Raw genomic sequence first — 20,054 nt, forward strand, 5'->3', positions numbered from 1 at the left:
TCATCAAATCTCACAGAAAAAAATATATATATATACACAGTGTCTCACAAAAGTCAGTACACCCCTCACATTTTTGTAAATGTTTTCATTGGACAACATTGAAGATATGACACTTTGATACAATGTAAAGTGTGCAACTTGTATAACAGTGTGAATTTGCTGTCCCCTCTAAATAACTCAACACAAAGCCATTAAGTCTAAACCACTGGGAACAAAAGTCAGTACACACCTAAGTATATATATGTGTGTGTGTGTGTGCGTGAGCATTTTCTCCCAGCTATGAATCTTTTGCTTTTGTTCTTTGTGGTCATTAAATTCTGCACAGGTTGTGACCTGGTCTGAAAGTTTCCCGCTGGGCGGAGCGTAGTCATGGTGACATGGCGGATGTCCATGGGACGCTTCATGGATCCATACTTACTGAAGATTATGAAACAAATACATATGAAGTCCATAAAACCAGCTTGTATGCTTGTTGTGTGTATTTAGCAGGAGAAGTAATAACACATGACCAATGCTGAACCTGTAACAATTGCAGTATACTTATTTCTATGCTTGATGGACCTCTACATTTTATTACCATACAAACAAGCCCTTTGCCCCACATTCAGTTTTCAGTTTGTTTCCACAGTTTTAATGGATTTTGCTGTTTCCTGTGATTCCTAGGATGTTTCCTCGGTTTTATACAGCTGTGTTATTAGCCCTTTGGCCATCCTTGCCAAAGGGCTAATAACACAGCTGTATACTCTCTATTCCCACTATTGAGCATTACTCTGAGAAGAAGTGCCAGTTTTTCCAACTCTTGTTAATCAGTAAAAAAACAAAAAACAAAAACACATCACTATGATAAAGTGTTATTTGTTCTGTTTAAAGTGCACAAACTTGACTGATTCATACTCATCATTTACACTCATCCTCCTACAGCTTGCACAGAGACACTGAGGACTGGATGTTAAACATCAGGTTAAAGCCCAGCCTGGAGTCACAGCCAAAGCCTGCATACAAAGGCTCGGTGAAGGTGGTGTTGAAGGTGTGAAGGTGGATCAGAGTGTCACAGGAGACTCTGTAGAAAGACACAATGCCGGCAGGATAGTCTACATACACTGCTATTCTCTTAGAGAAAGAGGATGAGGATGAGGATGAGGAAGGGAAGTACATCTCTTTCCCTTGGTTGTTGTGGCAGACAGCGTAGCGGTCAAGAAAGCAGCTCAGACTCCAAGACTGATCGTTTCCTCCAAACCTGCTTCGAGGGCTGTTCCCTTTTCTTTTGATTCCTCTGTAACTCACACATATGTCCACTAGTCCCCTCCACTCCACCTCCCAGTAACAGCGACCGCTCAGTTCATTTTTACACAGAAGCTGGGGCCAACTGTCGAATCTGTCTGGATGATTCGGATATGACTGAAAGTCTGACGCTGTCACCGTCATGTTGTTGTTGGACAATCTGAGGGCTCGGCTTACTGTGTTTGGGTCTATCTGCAGCTCGCAGGCATCTGATGGAGACAAAGCACACAGCAAATCACGTTAGCGGGTTTCATTCCTGTTAACAGTATGCAGGCAAATATTCCTAGATCTAAAAAAAACATTTGATACAGTTGATCATGAACTGTTCATTAATGAACCTGAATGGCACGGGATCCGGAGGGGGTTGTACTGCACTGGGCAAATACGTATTCAAGTGACAGGAAACGGTTTGTGAGGTTGGGAGAATATTAGTCATTATACTTGGACATTGCATGAGGTATTCCACTAGGTTCTGTACTGGGTCCAAAACTACTCTTTAGGTGTCTGAAATATCAAAATTAGTTTTATTTGCAGATGGCACAAATAAAAATCTAATGGAGCTGCTGGAGATGGTGGCTTCAGAAATGTGCATCAAACTGGTGTGCCAGGAACAAAGTATCATTGAATCAAAACATCATTAAATTGTGTTATTTGGGAGTTCTCAAAGACACCCGCAAGTCCAGATTCATATGAATGGATCCTTTTCCTGCAATAGACGTAGGCTGCTGGGGATTCCCATGATGCACTGGGTGTTTCTTCTTCACTCACTATGTGTTAATAGACCTCTCTGCACTGAATCATGTCTGTTATTAATCTCTGTCTCTCTTCCACAGCATGTCTTTATCCTGTCTTCCTTCTCTCACCCCAACCAATCACAGCAGATGGCCCCTCCCCTCCCTGAGCCTGGTTCTGCCGGAGGTTTTTTCCTGTTAAAAGGGAGTTTTTCCTTCCCACTGTCACCGAGTGCTTGCTCTGTGTTGGTTGGGGTTTTCTGTTTTCTTTGTATTATTGTAGGGTCTTTTTTACCTTACAATATAAAGCACCTTAGTGATTTGCTGCTAGATAGATAAAATTGAATTGAATTGTTTTTTAGTTTCTTTTTTCTGTGACGTGTCAGAATAAACTGAGTAAAATCACTTACACTTCTTTAAGCCGGGTTTCAGCCTCTGCTCTCCACCATGGTCCAATCTGCATTACAAAACAGCCATTTACTGGTGCAGTTATGAACTGCTTCACACTTTAATCGATTGAAATGATTAAGGCTGGGAATCAAAGAGTAACTCACAAAATAACACTATCACAACATGCATGATACTTTTGAATAATCGTGTAACTGAAAATGAAAATTTACCATAAAAATGCAAAACTCAAGCATTATGCAGTGTTTTGCTACATTACTGTTCCATGTATATGTGCACAGTTTGTCAGATTCATTGACTGCATTGTCTACTTGATGATAACGTATCAGAAAAGTTAAACTTTTGGTTTCAATTTCAAATTTCAATTTATTTATATAGCAGTCTTCACAGGATAAAAACCACAAAGTGCTTCACAGTGATATACAAACAGATTTACATAAAACAGCACAATCAAACGTTCATCACAAATCTAATTAAAAGCCAATCTAAATGCAACATTATCTCTTTACCGGGTTTTTAGTGCATGGCTGAGTAAGTTCTTGTAATCTGCCCTGGTGTGGGCAGGCTGGTGGCTTTGGAATCCTGACTGACACCCCCATCACCTCTGTGGACTCATTCCGCTTCCTGGGTACCACCATCACCCAGGACCTCAAATGGGAGCCCACCATCACCTCCGTCATAAAGAAGGCCCAGCAGAGGATGTACTTCCTGAGGCAGCTGAAGAAATTCAATCTGCCAACATGGACGATGATGCAATTCTACACTGCAGTCATCGAGTCCATCCTCACCTCCTCCATCACCGCGTGGTACGCTGGAGCCACTATCAGGGACAAACAGAGACTGCAGCGTGTTGTGCGCTCTGCTGAGAAGGTGATTGGCTGCGGTCTCCCATCTCTGCAGGACCTGTACACCTCCAGGACACTGGGGCGTGCAGCTCGGATCACAGCTGACCCTTCTCACCCTGGACACAGTCTGTTTGACCTGCTCCCCTCAGGCAGGAGGCTCCGGTCCATTGGCACCAGAACCTCTCGCCATGAGAACAGTTTCTTCCCCTCTGCTGTTGGACTCATGAACAATAACCACATGACTGTTCCCACCACTAACACATGACCCTATCTGTTCCATCATCACCTCCATTCATGTATATATCTATCTGCTCAGCACTTTTTTTTTTAGTTTTATGTTTATTTAAGTGTTGTTTTACAGTATGTTTGCACTAAGTATTGCAGCAATTTCCTAATGTTGTAAACCTGCTCAACATTTGGTAATAAAACCCTTTCTGATTCTTTCCTCTCTCATTCTCTCTAAAGACTATCTCTGGGTTTCAGAAGTGAGAAGTAAACTCTCCAAACCTACTATCAGATCGTTACATGGAGAAACCTTTTGAATACAAGCGTGCTCACGTACACAGGTGTGCACAGGTGTACACAGACACACACTGTCTTCCTTGGCTGCTGCCTCAAAGCATATCATGCGTTGTCAGTCTTGTGTGCTGCTCAATAACATTCAATATTTATTATTTATTATTACTTATACTTATCTAGGTGTTGCTGTGGTCTCCCTACTGTGTTGTTCTCTTTTTGCTTGTTTTCTTTTTTTTTCTTCCAGCAGGTGATCCAGTGGATTTTCTCTCTGTCCCTCTTCCCTCCTTTTTTTCTCAAACTTGTCTTGTCTACATCTTTCCTTTTCCTATTTTTCCCACAGTCATGTCTGGTCCAATTGTAATAACTAATTAACTATACAACTAACTAAAAAAATAATAATATAATTAAACAATAATAATAAAGATCAATTAAGTGGACCAGTAGGGCAAAGCTGTAATGATCCACTTGGAAAAATAAATCCACTGGGCATTTCTCTTGGCCTTCACACAACAATGCTGATTGCTACAGTGCTGAATGGGACAGGCAAAAGAAAAAAAAGTAACGAAGTACAAATAATTTATTAGTGTACTTAAGTACAATTTTCAGCTATCTGTTCTTTACTTGAGTAGTTTTTTCTGACTAGTTTTACTTTTATTCCTCGCATTTCTACATTTGTTCATATTGTCAAACCTGCTGCTAAACAAACTGCAGGTCAGCTGATCACAGCCTGTACACTAAGAAAATCTACTGGAGAGTTATGATTATTTTCCCTGAACCTTACAGCTGATTTTAGGTTCCCCCACCTGCTGAATCCACTTTAACCCCTGACTGTGCACATTTTCCTGTCAATATATAAAATAAAGAATTTTTGTCCTTCTTTAAACTAAAGTCAGACTAAAGTTTGAATTCCCCTTGACTGATATGACTTTATTTTTATGTTAATATAACACAGGGTTCAGTGAGCTTTGCACAAAAATAGAAACATCCTCCAAAGAAACTACTTTTCATTTCTCTCTCTGAGTTTCAAAGCCTTCACTCTTTTACTAGATGAAAACAGCTGAATCAGTACGCTGGACCATCCTTTGCGATGGACCATCTGACCATTCATGAAAAAATCATTTAAGAAAGTGGTGCAGCTCGTATATATATTAACTGTAATTGGATGTTTATTATGGTGAAATATTTTGAATTTTTTTAAAAACAGTTTGATAAACTCACAGCTGAACTCTGAACATCACACTGCTGGAACAAAAACTACTTTTCTTTGAGCTGTTGCTGCATGAAGAACAAAGTTCTCCAGATTATAAAATAGAGATGGCACGATACCACTTTTTTATGTCCAATACCGATATCATAAATTTGGATATCTGCTGATACCGATATGAATCCAATACAGTGTATTTTGTAATCAATAAAACTGTTTTTTATAAACATCTTGCTGCATTTTGTATAAGTTCATACTCAAGTTTTAAAAAACACAACACTAAAGCTATTCTGTTATACCTGTATGCAAAAAATACACTGCACCCAAAATATTTCATACTTCAGCCTAAACTTAAACCTGCACCATCCTCCATAAAGAGTACTTAGCAGAAATTAAACAACCTAACTAACAGGGTTGCCAACTCCCTGCAAAAATGTTAGGGAACCACCCCCCACCCTCCGCCTCGCGATGCTTAATCGATGTAATCAACTTTAATTTAATGCACATGTAAAAAAAAAAAAAAAAAAAAAAAAAATGCACAGAAATGAATTATTTTTCTACAATAATTAAATAGATTCAACATCTTTCTTCAACAGAATTGCAGATTGCACAGACGGTACCTTCCCAAAGGAAAAAGTACTATAGCTTACTATTAGACTTAATAGTTAATATATACAATAATGGATTTCTATACATTTAATCAGATGACCACTTTGGTTGTAAGATTCAGATAATTATTTATTAAAAGTTAGATATTTTAAATGAGAATAAGAAAGAAAAGTATGTCTTTGTGCCCCCCTTTCCCTGTTAATGCCCTACCTGGCCCCCTGGCAACACTTTACTAGACCCGCCCCTGCACAGTTACCAGCTGTCAGCTACTTAGAAAAGGATCCTGATGTTATTTGTCTCTCAGAAACAGTTCATAACTTCAACTCATTCATGTCACCTAAAAGGTAAACCTGTTTCTCCATCACCTGTTCAGCTCTGATGATTCAGTAAGGACATCTCCTGGTTTCATCTTCATGTTTCCCTCTCACTACATATCCAAACCGACATCATGACCAGCAGCTTTACAGCTGTGGCTCCAGCAAACATCAGCTGATACTAGAAATTAATATTAAATCAATTCTAACAACAGCTGATCAAGCTTAAACGTGCTGCTGTTGTTTATCCGCTGACTTGCGACAGAAAAGCCGATCAGCTGATCATTGATCAGTTTCATGACTGAAGTAGCAACAGGAGAGGGAGGGGGAGAGTGAGAGAAGAAGAGGCAGCTGACAGCGTAAAGACAGAAGTCCAGCTTTGTTTTTTTGTTTGTTTGTTTGTTTTCATTCTAGCTGAAGTACGGGACAAATCGCTTCCTTTTCACCTCAATATGGAACTCCGATGGCCAGCCCAGCTGTGGTTCCATATATCAGTTGTTAAGCTTAACGTGGAAATTCTATGCAAAAATTCAGAGATGAACTTACACACTTGCTTTACTTCTCTGGGATAGTTTTCTCCGCGGTTTGGAAGCACAGCAAGGCTCCAAATGCTCAACCAGACCGCCGACAGGTCTCCAGACAGCAGCCGCTCTATCACGTGACACATACTGCTCCGATGCGCTGAGCTGGGTTACGCCAAGTAGCACGTTTTGTGGGGTGATTTTGTGATACTTTGGATCGGATTACATTTTTTATTTCTCTCCGATATCCGATCCAGTAATTTAGGTCAGTATCGGACCGATACCGATACATAATACCGGATTGGTCCATCTCTATTATAAGGTATCTCCTCAGCTCTTTCTGGGATAGTGGCGCAGCTGCCCCTCTGTTGGTCTTCCTTGGTCTCTTGTGCTCTGAGGGCCTCTGGATGTCTGGAGTCTTGATCTCCTCCATACCTGCTTCATGCCCTGGAGGACGGGGCTGTGGCCCCCCCACACCCTCTAGCAGATCATTACATGAAGGAACCTTTTAAAAACAAGCGCGTCCATGCTCACAGGTGTACACACGGGTGCTCACACACACAAACTACACCCTTTTTGGCTCCTACCTCAAAGCACACTGTGCGCTGTCGATCTTACGTGCTGCACAATAATGTTTAATATTTAGTATTTACTGTTACATTCCCATAGATCATCGTGATGTTGTTTATTATGTTGCTCTTTTTTTTCTTCTGCTTTTTTTCTCTTTTTTCTTTCTCAACAGGTGATCCAGGTGATTGATAGATGTATTTTTTGTCTGCTTATTTTGTTGGTTTTTGTTTTTTGCCCTTTATCCCCGTCCCTCTTCCCCGCTGTTTTTCTTTCCCTCTTTCTTTCCCCCAGTCAAGTCTGTCCCGTATTTAGCAAGTGAAAATAAAATAAAATAAACAATAAAAGGGGAATCAAATAGACTATTACGGCAAGGCTGGGATGGTCCATTTGGTAAAGTAAATCCATTGGGCATCTTTCTTCACCTTTAGACAATAATTCTGATGGCAAAAGAGCCAAACGGGACAGCCCCCCCCCCCCCAAAAAAAATAAGGTATATTAACTGACAAAAGTGTGTTTATATTTCTGTGGAATCAGTTTGCATTATTAATGTCTTTTGCAGTATTACAGCCTTTAAGATTATCATGGATTCATGTTTACTTCAGGTGAGCTGGGATAAACGTGGAATGGAGCAGTCACGGGAATGGTAAATAGGGAGAAGGAAAGTTCTACGGGATCACAGCAGCTAAATATAAGAAAATAACATGGATTTAATTTTATTGGCTGCAGCAGATTTACTAAGCAGGGGAAATTATTGTGATGCCACAGGTGATCTACTAAATTTCTCCTGAATTTCCCCAGTGAGGGACACTAAAGAATATTTCTATTCTATTCTAACAATGTGCAATCATTTATTTACACATTCACTTTAGTAAAAACCTGAGGTGAACTGGATGAACGTTTGCTAAGAGCAGTGCAATTTAATGGCTCAAAAATGCACAAACCAGAGCAGGGAGAGTTTTGGGCCCATCAATCAAAATAATAACTCAGGTTATTATTTTGTGTTTTTCTCAAAAACAGTGCAGTAATTTAGATAAATCAGAGGAAGCTGAAGGAGAATCAGTATGCTTTTTAAGTTATGCTTCTGGCAGAACTCCCCAGCACTGTGCAAAGGGTCCTGAGGATTGAGACTCAGGTGGAGCTCATGATTTATTCAGAGGAGAGCTGCATTAGTGCAACGTGAAATATGTGTCAAACAGCTGACCTGTATGATGTGCAGAAGAAGAAAAAACAGCGGTCCTGTTACTGCTATGTTACCACAATTGCAAATGTAGAGATTGCTGTTAGATTTAATATTGCAATATGCAATATTAAATCTAACAGCACGGTACACGGTAACATGAATTCATTAATAGCAGCACTGTCACTGACATTTGTTATACTAGGGACCTTTGGCATCCACCGTATGTGAAAATTACATCAGAACACGTATGCTTCTCGTTCTTTCAGAGCATACCTGAGAGTATCCAGTCTCCAGTTTGGATCATCCAGTCGAGCAGACAGCATATCTGCTCCCATGTCACCTGGATGATTGTAGCTCAGGTCCAGCTCTCTCATATGTGAAGGGTTGGAGCTCAGAGCCGAGACCAGAGAAGCACAGCCTTCCTTTGTGACCATGCAGCCTGACAGCCTACATGGAAATCATGAAAAAGCTTCAATATTTAAGCTGAAGAATAAAAAAGTCTGTATTATCAAAAATCTGCAAAGAATACTATGCTTCATTTTTTTTTTTTTTTTTTTTTACTGATAATGACTAACTTAAGAATCTCCAGTATACAGTGTGGACTCTGCAGTCCAGTGGACAGCAACGTCACTCCTGAATCCTGAAGATCGTTGTTGCTCATATCCAGCTCTCTCAAACTGGAGGACTGGGAGCTGAGAACTGAAGACAAAGCTTCACAGCTTCTCCATGACAGCTTGCAGCCACTCAGCCTATGATGAAAAAGAGACAAAACTTAAACACTTGAAACATTCAAATAATTACTGCTTTAGTGACCACTGGTCACCTCGCTTCATTTTAAAGCAGTAGCTAGATATCTGCACTGCTGATGATTCAAGACACAAATCCAGCCTCACCGAGTCACAAGCTAGCACACTCCTAGTGTTACTCTGTTCCCAAATGGGAATGTTCAATCTGGAAGAACCTTCAGCATAAAATCTGAGCCAAATCAAACATGTAAGTCCATGACCGACATATCTCCAACCTTCCTTTCATATCAAACATCCTTGAAAGAGTAGTTGTCAAACAGCTAACTGATCATCTGCAGAGGAATGGCTTATTTGAAGCGTTTCAGTCAGGTTTCAGAGCTCATCACAGCACAGAAACAGCTTTAGTGAAGGTTACAAATGATCTTCTTATGGCCTCTGACAGTGGACTCATCTCTGTGCTTGTCCTGCTAGACCTCAGTGCTGCGTTCGATACTGTCGACCATAATATCCTATTAGAGCGATTAGAACATGCTGTAGGTATTACAGGTACTGCACTGCAGTGGTTTGTATCATATCTATCTAATAGACTCCAATTTGTACATGTAAATGGAGAGTCCTCTTCACACACTAAGGTCTATTATGGAGTTCCACAGGGTTCAGTGCTAGGACCAATTCTGTTTACATTATACATGCTTCCCTTAGGCAGCATCATTAGAAGACATAGCATACATTTTCACTGCTATGCAGATGACACGCAGCTCTATCTGTCCATGAAGCCAGGTAACATACACCAATTAGTTAAACTGCAGGAATGTCTTAAAGACATAAAGACCTGGATGGCCGCTAACTTTCTGCTTCTTAATTCAGATAAAACTGAGGTTATTGTACTCGGCCCTGAAAATCTTAGAAATATGGTATCTAAGCAGATTCTTACTCTGGATGGCATTACCTTGGCCTCCAGTAATGCTGTGAGGAACCTTGGAGTCATTTTTGACCAGGACATGTCCTTCAACGCACATATTAAACAAATATGTAAGACTGCTTTCTTCCATTTGTGCAACATCTCTAAAGTTAGAAATATCCTGTCTCAGAGTGATGCTGAAAAACTAGTTCATGCATTTATTACTTCCAGGCTGGACTACTGTAATTCATTATTATCAGGATGTCCTAAAAACTCCCTGAAAAGCCTTCAGCTGATCCAAAATGCTGCAGCAAGAGTCCTGACAGGGACTAGAAAGAGAGAGCAGATTTCTCCTGTTTTGGCTTCCCTTCATTGGCTTCCTGTTAAATCCAGAATTGAATTCAAAATCTTTAAAATTTTAAAGATTCCCATGATTCAGTAAGTTTTTCTTCTTCACTCACTGTGTGTTAACAGACCTCTCTGCACTGAATCGTACTTGTTATTAATCTCTGTCTCTCTTCCACAGCATGTCTTTATCCTGTCTTTCCCCTCTCACTCTGCTGTGGTGACTTCTTGGGAAATAAGCGGGTGTATGAACCTTTTGTTAACATTATCATATACAAATACTTTTATACTCTAAAGCAATGTTATGCAACTATTCTTACTTAGAATTACAGCTGTAAAATCTTCTTGATGGCACCTGACTTGTAAGAGGAAAATTGGCCTTTCTGTCAGGAACCATTGTATCCTGTTCGCACCAGCTGTTGCATTTGGCTGAGCTGTCACAATTACTTTATGTGAGAGAACACCCACTGTAGGTTTTCAGCAAGCTATGACACTGACATATTCTGTATTTACAGCAGCGGCAAATATACCAAAAGCATGATAATAGAGAAAGCGCAGAAGAGAGCAAAATAGAGGCCAGAAACATATGTGTGGCTTGGCCTTTTTGTTATTGGACTAGTAAATAACATCATCTTGCTTGCTATGTCTCGCAATGTCAACTCTGTAAGCTCTGTAAGGCGATTTGCTTAGGAGGAGTTATATTATATTTGGTTTTGTGGATGACTCAATTATCTATGAACTTACAGAATTTTTCTAGAGGTTCTGACCACTGGCAGCAGCCTCAGAAGAGCCTCCTCTGAAGCGCAGTATTTCTTCAGGTCAAACACATCCAGATTTTTTTCTGATGACAGTAAGATGAAGAGCAGTGTCGACCACTGAGTGGGAGACAGTTTATCTATGCAGAGACTTCCTGAACTCAGGTATCGTTGGATCTCCTCCACTAGAGAACGATCATTCAGTTCATTCAGGCAGTGGAACAGAAGGATGCATTGTTCTGGACCAGGATTCTTCCTGATCCTTTTCTTCACATACAGGATTGCTTTCTGATTGTTATGTGAGCTACTTCTTGTTTGTGTCAGCAGGTCTTGTAAGAGAGTCTGATTGGTCTGCAGTGACAGACCGAGGAGAAAGCGGGCAAACAAATCCAGGTGACCGTTTGGGCTCTTTAACGCTGTCTTCACTGCATTTTTTTGGATATTCAGAGCTGTAGAAGAGTTCGATTTACTGAAACACATGAACAGACTTTGCACGGTGAGTCGGGGGACAGGCATCACATTTCTGTTGTAGCTAAACAGTGATATGGTCACATGAACTGCAGCTAGAAACTGATGAATGCTTTGGTGAGTAAAGCTGAAGATATTCTTCTGGTCCTGTTCCTTCCTTTGTCCACAAACCTGCTTGAAGATCTTTGTGAACAGTCCTGCGTACTTTGATGCTGCTCTGACATGAATGCCACTGCAGCTCAGCTCCTCCTCAGTAAAGATGGCGTTTCCTCTCAGCAGCTGGTGAAAAGCTAGTTCAGCCAATGACATTATGTACCGAATGCACTTTTCTGGGACATCCTTCTGCTTTGTGTGGTTAATCTGAACCGTCAGGAAGTGGATGTACAACTCAGTCAGGGTCTTGGGCAGCTCTCCTCCCTTGCTGGTTTTCAGCACATCCTCCAGAACTGCAGCCGTGATCCAGCAGAAGACTGGGATGTGGCACATGATGTGTAGTCCTTGGGATGTGTTGATGTGGGCGACCATCCTGTTGGCCTGCTCCGCATCTTGGAATCTCTTTCTGAAGTAGTCCTCCTTCTGAGGGTCAGTGAACCCTCTGACCTCCGTCACTCTGTGAACATACTGAGGGGGAATTCGATTGGCTGCTGCAGGTTGTGTGGTTATCCAGAGGCGAGCAGAGGGAAGCAGTTTCCCCCTGATGAGGTTGGTTAGCAGCACTTCTACTCCGGCTGACTTTGTCACATCAATAGACTTCTCTGTTTTTCCTGTGAAGTCGAGCTGAAGGCGACTTTGATCCAATCCATCAAACACGAACAGAAGTCTGAACTCACTTGTGTCCCCTGAGTTCTGTAAACTTGTGAAAATGTCATTTAAAGTCTCTTCTTTGATACCACTGGCTGAATAATATGGGATACATGTATGGATGAGCTCTGCCAGGCTAAATGTTTCTCCTTTCCATAAACTCATCTGCTGACAGTCAAAGGGGAAGATCAGATGTAAGTCTTGATTGGTTCTTTTTTCAGCCCAGTCCAACAAAAACTTCTTAACAATGGATGATTTGCCAATTCCTGCTATCCCGCTGGTCAGCACTGTCCTCACAGCAGTGCCCTCACTAGAAAACTGTTGGAAGAGGTCACTGGGTTTAACCGCCCTCTCTGACTCGAGGTCAGCCAGCCTGACCTCTTGTTGTGAACAGGAGTCTGTGGTCCGTCTCTCTGTAATAAACAGCTCTGGGGTCACGTCATACAAACGTTCCTCAGTCTGCTTCTCGAGTCCCTCCTGAGCACACCTGAAGATGTTCTGGAGTTCAGACTGCAGTGTGACTTGGTACGATGTTTCAGGTTGTGGAGGCGGAGCTGCTGGCATGCATCTCACATCTGTGGGGAGCAAAGACACACCCATGAAAAGTCTGCTGTGTGAAACACCAACACAACAACCTGTTTGTGCGCACAACCTGCATGCAGTCTGTTGCAGTTGCTCCTGTTTTTCCTCCATCCTTTAAACTTTTTAAGCGTAACTTTTTTACTTTCTTTGTGTTTCATCTGTTTGCACCATTTAGTTAAATTTTGTAACTTTGTAATAAATATTAATGTTTAATTTAGCTTAGCTAGCTACTCTTCTTACTGTCTTAGAGCAACTGAGACCACACGATTTCCTCTTGGCCTCACTAAAGAGTTCTGATTCAGATATTTTTTTAAAATTGTATAATTCCCTGTAAAAGCATCATCTCTGTGGTGGGATGGGAGCCTGAGCTGAAAGATACTCTAGAAGATACTCCTGAAGACGGGCTGGACTCTGCGAGAGGTGCAGGGCACAGGTGCAAATACTCATTTCCTCCCAGCTTGCTGTCTGTATTCTGTTTTTTCCCCCCGATGGTTCAGAGGGTTGTTTCATACTGTAAAGATCCCATAGTACTGTCTACTGGGTTCTAGAGTCTTCAGCTTTTCAAACTGGAAGCTCCTCTTCTGGTTCCACAGCATATAGTTAGGAGTGGATCAGGTGACCCTGAATCCTCCCTTAGTTATGCTCCAATAGGTCTGGACTAAGTATGTATGTATATATGTGTGAGTGTATGAGATATTTTACTGTGGAGTTCACTTTGCCTCAACTGCTTCAGAAGCTGCTTCAGCTGACTGACCTGCTTCCATGACTCACCTTCAGGTCCTAAGTCAGTGCTTGATAAACTTTCCACCTGATCCTTTGTTTCCATCTCATTAAAATCTTTTCGCTCCCTGTCTCCCAGCTCCTCCAGCACTTCCTCCAACTCTGTTGGTGTTGCCATCCTTGGTCCTCTCAGGAATCAGGAGATGTCTTTAGCTCCAGATTCAGCACATCTGTACCTGTGGACATGTGGATCAACAAGAATAAAATAAACCCATGAGTTAGACACAATCCACTGCAGATGGATTTTACTTTACGGCTTTACGGTTTAAACTGTTTGTTTGGTTTTTTAACTGGACTGTTTTCAGTGTAATAATGAACAATCCTTCCAAACCACATGTGTGTCTCACATGTGGTTTTAGTGTCAGTTTCACAGAAGAAATGAATAGTTTCACCTCTGTCAATGTCTCCTTCAGACGCTTAGTAATCCTGACAGATTAATGCCACATTACATGAAATCTTTTCTTGCATTCATTTTTTTGTCAGTTAAACATCAACTTAATAAGTTCTTTAAAGAAGCGGCAAAATATGACCTTTTCTTATCTGCCCGTGTTTTCGGTTTAATTTGAGGATATGATCAAATAGACTATTGCACTTTCAGAAGGTTACTAACGGAGACATGAGAGAGAAATAACCTGGAGGTGCGTGGGAGTCGTGATAATAACAGCTAAGGAAAGGTGCTTCCTTTATTACCTCCATTAGTAGGGATACACTGCTGTCCCTAATGTTCTGACACAATTTGATATATCATCATTTGTACAAAAAAAAAAAAAAAAAAAAAAGAATTTCAACATAACTGACAAAGTGATGTTAATCATGTAAATGTTCAATAACAGTGTCATGTTATGCTGTGTGGCAGGCAGGAGCCCGGAAACCAGGAACTCAAGAGACCAGAAACTAGAAAACTAGGAACCGATGAGAAAACAAACACTGAGACCGGCAGCATGGAGGAAACATCCAGCACAGAGAGGGTACGAACAGGGGAACAGGTGGAAACACAACTGGGACTAATCAGACATAGTGAGACGGTGGGACAGGAAAACACTGAACACAGGAAACGAGACTATCAAAGTAAAGCAGGAGACACCCAGAAAGACACAGACAGAGACTGACTGAGGAGACACAGGAAACATGGTACACGGAGCACAGGAGGAGCACAGAAACAGAAACCAGGAGACTAAAACGGATAAATAATGAAATCAAAGCCTATTAATAACACAGAAACACTGGGTAACGGACCCAGGACCATGACAAACACTGCGTTTTCTATTTCATGCTGTGACCTGTTGTTGAGTCACTGAATGTGAACATCGCAGCGCTGTAAGAAATGACAGTAACTTGTTAGGTCTCCAAACCCAAATCATCTTAAATGAATGTGTGTCTGAGGTTCTTTATAATTCAGTCTGCATCAGTAATGACTGTTGTTGTTTTACAGTTGTTGGAATTATTAGTTAATTTGAACAATAGCCAGCATTCTGCCACAGGCAGCTCATTCACGAGGAGACGTGATGAAGGAGAAGAGTTTCTCTCGGTGAGGCAGTTCAGCTCAGCGGCAGCAGGCTGAAGGAGAATCAATGTGCTTTTAGAATAAAGGATAACTCCTGTGTTAGACATTGCCTGGACTCTGTGAGGTCCTGATAAATGAGTCTTTTTTTCAGCACTCACGTGTAACACTCAGACATCAATCCAACACGCTAACATGCTCCCAGTAATAACTGCAGTTTGTCAGAAATTTCCCTTTGGTTCATAACAGATCTGACACCAGAGAGAAGAGGCAGGCAATGAGGACCCAGAATGGACCCAAACCTAAAATCATATTGTTTGTTAGTCCTGGCAAAACAGAGGCGGGCAGGAACCAATCGAATGCCAAACAGACTGACAGCACACAGGAGGAGATGAGGGTAGAGTGGACACACCTGGGAGCACAGCTGAACAGAATCTAACTAACAAGACAGAGGAAGCAAAACTGGACATCACATGCAAGATGTGGGATTTTCAAAATAAAACACACACACACTGTAACCCAGACTAAGACGCATGAAGTTGACACAGGGACCGGAGATCCCACACCACTGCCATCTGGCAGACACTACAGGAGTGTGAAGCAAGGACAGTCCACAGGCCATCAGGCCACTGAATCACTGACTTATTGTCAAACTGTGATTATCTTTAACCCTTTAAAGCCGGTCGGAGCGGGCACACTCCGTTTTGCGTAACTATTTTTTAAATCCCGGTAGAACCAATTCAATTTTCAATTTTCAAAATTTTTTATTGTTCATCACATAAAAATATACAAATTCTTAACTTTGGACAAAACAAACCTGGAATTACAAAAATAAACTACAAACACCCCAAAGACGAGTAAAAAAAGGAATAAAAATTAAACATTCAAAGGAAAAATAAAAGTTTCTATAAGGGATCCCACATTCCAATTTTTTCAACTAACATCCATACATTTTATTTTGCTCCCTTCAGCAAAAGGATATTTTCACCTAAAAAATAATCATTCAACAAATTAAAGGTACTATTTACCACAACTCGTGCAGAAATTTCATATTTTTTAAAAACACAAATATTTAATGCTCCATAATGCATCTTTAACACAGTTCACAGTTATCCACCAACGATCTTCCTCTCTCCGCCCCTTACCTTTCAAAATCCCCTTTATATAGTTCTTTCAACCGGTGCCGCAATAAACACCACACCTCCTAGCAAAAGGACCCAAAACAAATGCCTAACAGTCTCGTCATTCCCACATCTCAATCTTGGGCACTGCGCACTCCTCGTGCACTCTCTTGCCTTCAAAAACGCTCTTGTAGGTAGGTAAGCATTCCAGAACTGCTTGCCAAGTTAAGTCTTTATGAATATTTAACAAAATCTTGTTGTTAACATTAAGCCATGCCATTTACAGAGGTTTTCCAGAAGTTTCCCTACTGGAGTCATTCTATCTGTTGGAAATAATAATTCTTCTAAATTGGCCCTGGTTATAGCCTGGGGCATGATCTGGGATGAAAAACACTTTAATGATTTAATCACTATGTCGTAGACAGCAGGATAATGCTCAGAGAAAGGTGTACTAAGGGGGCATCTCCTGCCCCATGCCTTCAAGACTCTCCGACCAATCCAAAATCTTTTAAAATATGGCCAAATCAAATCATTAAAGTCACTAAAGCAAGCCTTAAGGACTGGAGCAATAAACATTGCATTAAGCTTAGATGCAACTTCTGGGTCGGCTCTTCCCCCCATTTTTATTGGTCTATACATAATGTCTCTCTTCAATCTTTCATGTTGGCTCCCCCACAGTAAGCGAAACATGGCTTTCTGCAGGGAAGGAAACAGGTGAGCGCAATCATTTTTTATTGCATATGAAACCGGAGGAGTTGTACTTGCATCTTATGCCATCAGCTTGTCCTAGGTCAGGTTTCCTTCCACATACAGCTTTGCAAAAATTGCATAAAAAGCGCTTGCAGGAACAAGAACATAATATTCCAGAAACACGCTTTGCCGATCGATCAGCTGTTCATAACACTTCCTACATTGAAATAGATGTCAGCAGGAAACTATCGCGTGTCCGCCATTACCTGGCCGGAACCGGAAGTGACGTCATTTTCGTGGAAAATGTAGTTTTTACTTGTAGGCCTTATAAGCCTGTACTGGTGTTTTTAAAAGTCATGTTTGACTTTATGCTTTTCTGAATAGTTTCTAGGATGCTTAGAACTCAAATTGCACTGCTTTAAATAGTTTATTTTGATGCATATGCTGTTTTCTCTGCAAATTTGCATTATAGGATTGTTTTTCGTTTTTTCTGCAGTATATAAAAATTGGTGTATCTCAAAAATAAAACTATAAATTTCCTGTTGTTGTAAACTATTTTTTGCAACTTTTTTGTATTTAAAGTTTTGAGGGATAAACCTCTTAAATTTCTCTAAGTAGAAATATATGTAAAAAAAAAAAAAAAGGTTTTTTTTGCAATTTATGCAGTTACTATGGACTTAATGCATACATATTATTAAAATTTGGGCTATAACGGTTGTATTGATGTATAGCAACTTGAAATGCTCCCAAAAATGGCTCCACAGCATGTAAAAATATAAAGTAAGCTCTGGCGGACTTGGTTCTATGGTAGGTCTTAAAGGGTTAACCTGTAAATTTGCAAATTTGTACATTTATACACAACATAACACAGCTTCATACAATATAAACAATTACATATTCTGTATATTTTACCACCACGTGTTGTAACTACTTGCTCTTTAAATTCTGACTAAACCCACACATATGCTACAAATGCTACAAAGCACTTGCTTTAATAACCCTTTAAAACAACCTTACGGAACAATGATGACTACCAAACACACCTGTGGAAGTTCCTGTGAGATAAGCAGGAATGTAATACCATGGTAATGATAACTGAATAAAACAAGCATCAAGATACAAAATGCTAACAATGAGGTTTAAAAGAATAATAATACATTAGATTTGAGTGCAGAGTATATTCTTTCACAGTATAGTTTATACCTGGATGACAGTGCATGATATGGTAAAAATATTCCTGGTAGCAAAGAAAGTGGAGAACACATTTAAAATGTCCAGTACACATGAATAAGATGCCGTCCATGTTCTTCCGCTTGTCCACCACTGTCCTGCACTGCCTTCATCACTGACTGACCTCTAACCACCCAAAGATTCAGCCTCTCCTGCAGCAAGTAGCTGTCAGTTCTGTCAGTGTTGAATTAGAATCAGTCAGAATCAGGATACATTATTAATCTCTGAGGAAATTATGGCATGGCAATTTAAAGTGATGCACACTCACTATTGTCCTAATCAAGTTCATTTTCATCCATAATAAACCAAAAAGATCTGTGTGTTTCTTTTTGTTTTTACTGCAGAGTGAATGGGAGGAGTGCTGACTGCCCTTAATCTTCCTTTCAACACTGAGCACTGCTGCGCTGTTTCCTGCTTATTACACAGAAACTACCACATGGTAATAACATAGAAATTCACTGTGTGTTTATACATCCCTCTGCGTTTTGTTGGGGTTTTCTCTGCATTAGTGTAGGGATTAAAATAAAAAGAGGCAACTGTTGTGATTTAAAACTGAACTGAAAAGATTTTTAACATCAAAACGGCCGATGATCCAATATGTGCATGAATCACCAATGTTAGAATGTACTGAGGTGATATAAAATGTGAATTTGTAGTCCATGTTGTTGACATTGCAGATTCAATCCTGTCACACAGTCTAACATCAGAACTGTCAGATTCTCTGGCACACCCGTCCTTCACCTCATGACCTTTTCTACCAAAGTCAGAGAAAAGTTGTTAGGAGGAAGAGGAGGTATGATTATTTGAATCTGACATTTAAATGGTGAGGTCATCCAGCTGCTCAGAGGTCTTTTAATTTGAAAGATCTATCAGAGGGGTTGCATTCTACTAAGAGCAACTTTATACCTGCATCAGAACAAAAACATCTTTTGGCCTTCAGATAACTACATGCAGTTGTGTTAGACAGTCACTTTTAGTCCCTCTGTGTCCACAGCACTGCAGCATTAAAAAACCTGACAGGCACTAATGCATTTGGAAATGACCAGGCAGATATACTAATTTATGTTTGCAGATGACAGTAATATATTTTACTGTTGACAGACAATTAATCAGTAACTGCTTTGATAAATATTTGACTGTTGAATCTTTTAAACTTGACCAGACCTACCTAAGAACACTGTTCAGCCTATGCAGGAGGTCTACTGCAGACAGAAAGGGCTTCATGCTATTTTTAAAACGTTTGCAGTCATACTTCCTGAAAATAGTCGGCATGTCTCTGTCCATTTGACAAAAACCGTTACATTTTTTTGTCAGCGTTTGCTCCAATGTTACTATACCGAAATAATACTATCTAAACTTGTGGCGTACCCCAGGGATCCCTTTGAAGTCCCAAATTGTTGCTCATTCACATGAAATAACTCCGTGTCGCACAACAGCTTGCACGAGTGGTTTCCTGTACACTGTGGTTTTCACAGTAAGCCTGCGCTGCAACAATTTACTGTGTGATTGAAGATTTTGTGCGAGAAAGAAAGAAAGAAAGAAAGAAAGAAAGAAAGAAAGATGTTCTTTTATCAGCTGACATTTTCATTACAATGAACGAACCACGGCTTCATAAAAAAAAAAATTAAACACGCAACTTCCAGGAAGCAGCAACAGTTTCCCTTTTGACTGCAGATTTCACACCCATGTTAAATCCAATGTCACTTCAGTTGGATTCAGGTTTAGAAACATCTGTAGCTCCAGTTTCATTGTTAAAAGAAATGTGAAAAAAGGCTTTACCTGTTTATTCGCTGGAAGTCTGGACTGATGCTCGCTGCTCTATGAGGGGTACTTAGTTTCAGGAAGTTAACAGATGAAGTGGTTTGGTGTAACCACATCCTCTTACTGCAGCTTAAACTGCAGCCTGACTCATCGTGGGAATTTTTATTATAGATAATAAGAATGAACATTAA

At 40.4% G+C, this 20,054-nt stretch overlaps 1 protein-coding gene across 2 annotated transcripts; it reads right to left on the bottom strand.

Annotated features, from left to right (window-relative positions):
* Positions 1–65: 65 nt before the first annotated feature.
* On the bottom strand, positions 66–19,976 carry LOC106098033 (NACHT, LRR and PYD domains-containing protein 12). 2 transcript variants are annotated; one of them, XM_019357518.2, is made up of 7 exons: positions 19,882–19,976; positions 13,552–13,736; positions 10,919–12,773; positions 8,758–8,931; positions 8,456–8,629; positions 2,423–2,469; positions 66–1,490 (listed from the first exon to the last, which is right to left on the bottom strand). In XM_019357518.2, the coding sequence occupies exons 2-7, from the start codon at positions 13,676–13,678 to the stop codon at positions 916–918; spliced, it is 2,952 nt and encodes a 983-aa protein (XP_019213063.1). In that variant the 5' UTR covers positions 13,679–13,736; positions 19,882–19,976; the 3' UTR covers positions 66–915. The 2 variants fall into 2 exon arrangements, with proteins under 2 accessions (XP_019213063.1, XP_019213064.1); XM_019357519.2 differs by lacking the exon at positions 19,882–19,976 and adding an exon at positions 15,223–15,506.
* Between the last annotated feature and the right edge of the window lie 78 nt (positions 19,977–20,054).

This window comes from Oreochromis niloticus, linkage group LG4 (genome assembly GCF_001858045.2).
Source record: "Oreochromis niloticus isolate F11D_XX linkage group LG4, O_niloticus_UMD_NMBU, whole genome shotgun sequence".
NCBI lineage: Eukaryota > Metazoa > Chordata > Actinopteri > Cichliformes > Cichlidae > Oreochromis > Oreochromis niloticus.

Excerpts from the sequence above, each read along its gene's own strand:
- LOC106098033 (XM_019357518.2), bottom strand. The coding sequence starts at position 13,678 with ATGGCAACACCAACAGAGTTGGAGGAAGTGCTGGAGGAGCTGGGAGAC. Across the intron at positions 2,470-8,455 it reads TGGAGACTGGATACTCTCAG|ATTGGACCATGGTGGAGAGC; the intron begins GTATGCTCTGAA and ends TTTGTAATGCAG. Across the intron at positions 1,491-2,422 it reads GAAACCCGGCTTAAAGAAGT|ATGCCTGCGAGCTGCAGATA; the intron begins GTAAGTGATTTT and ends TGTCTCCATCAG.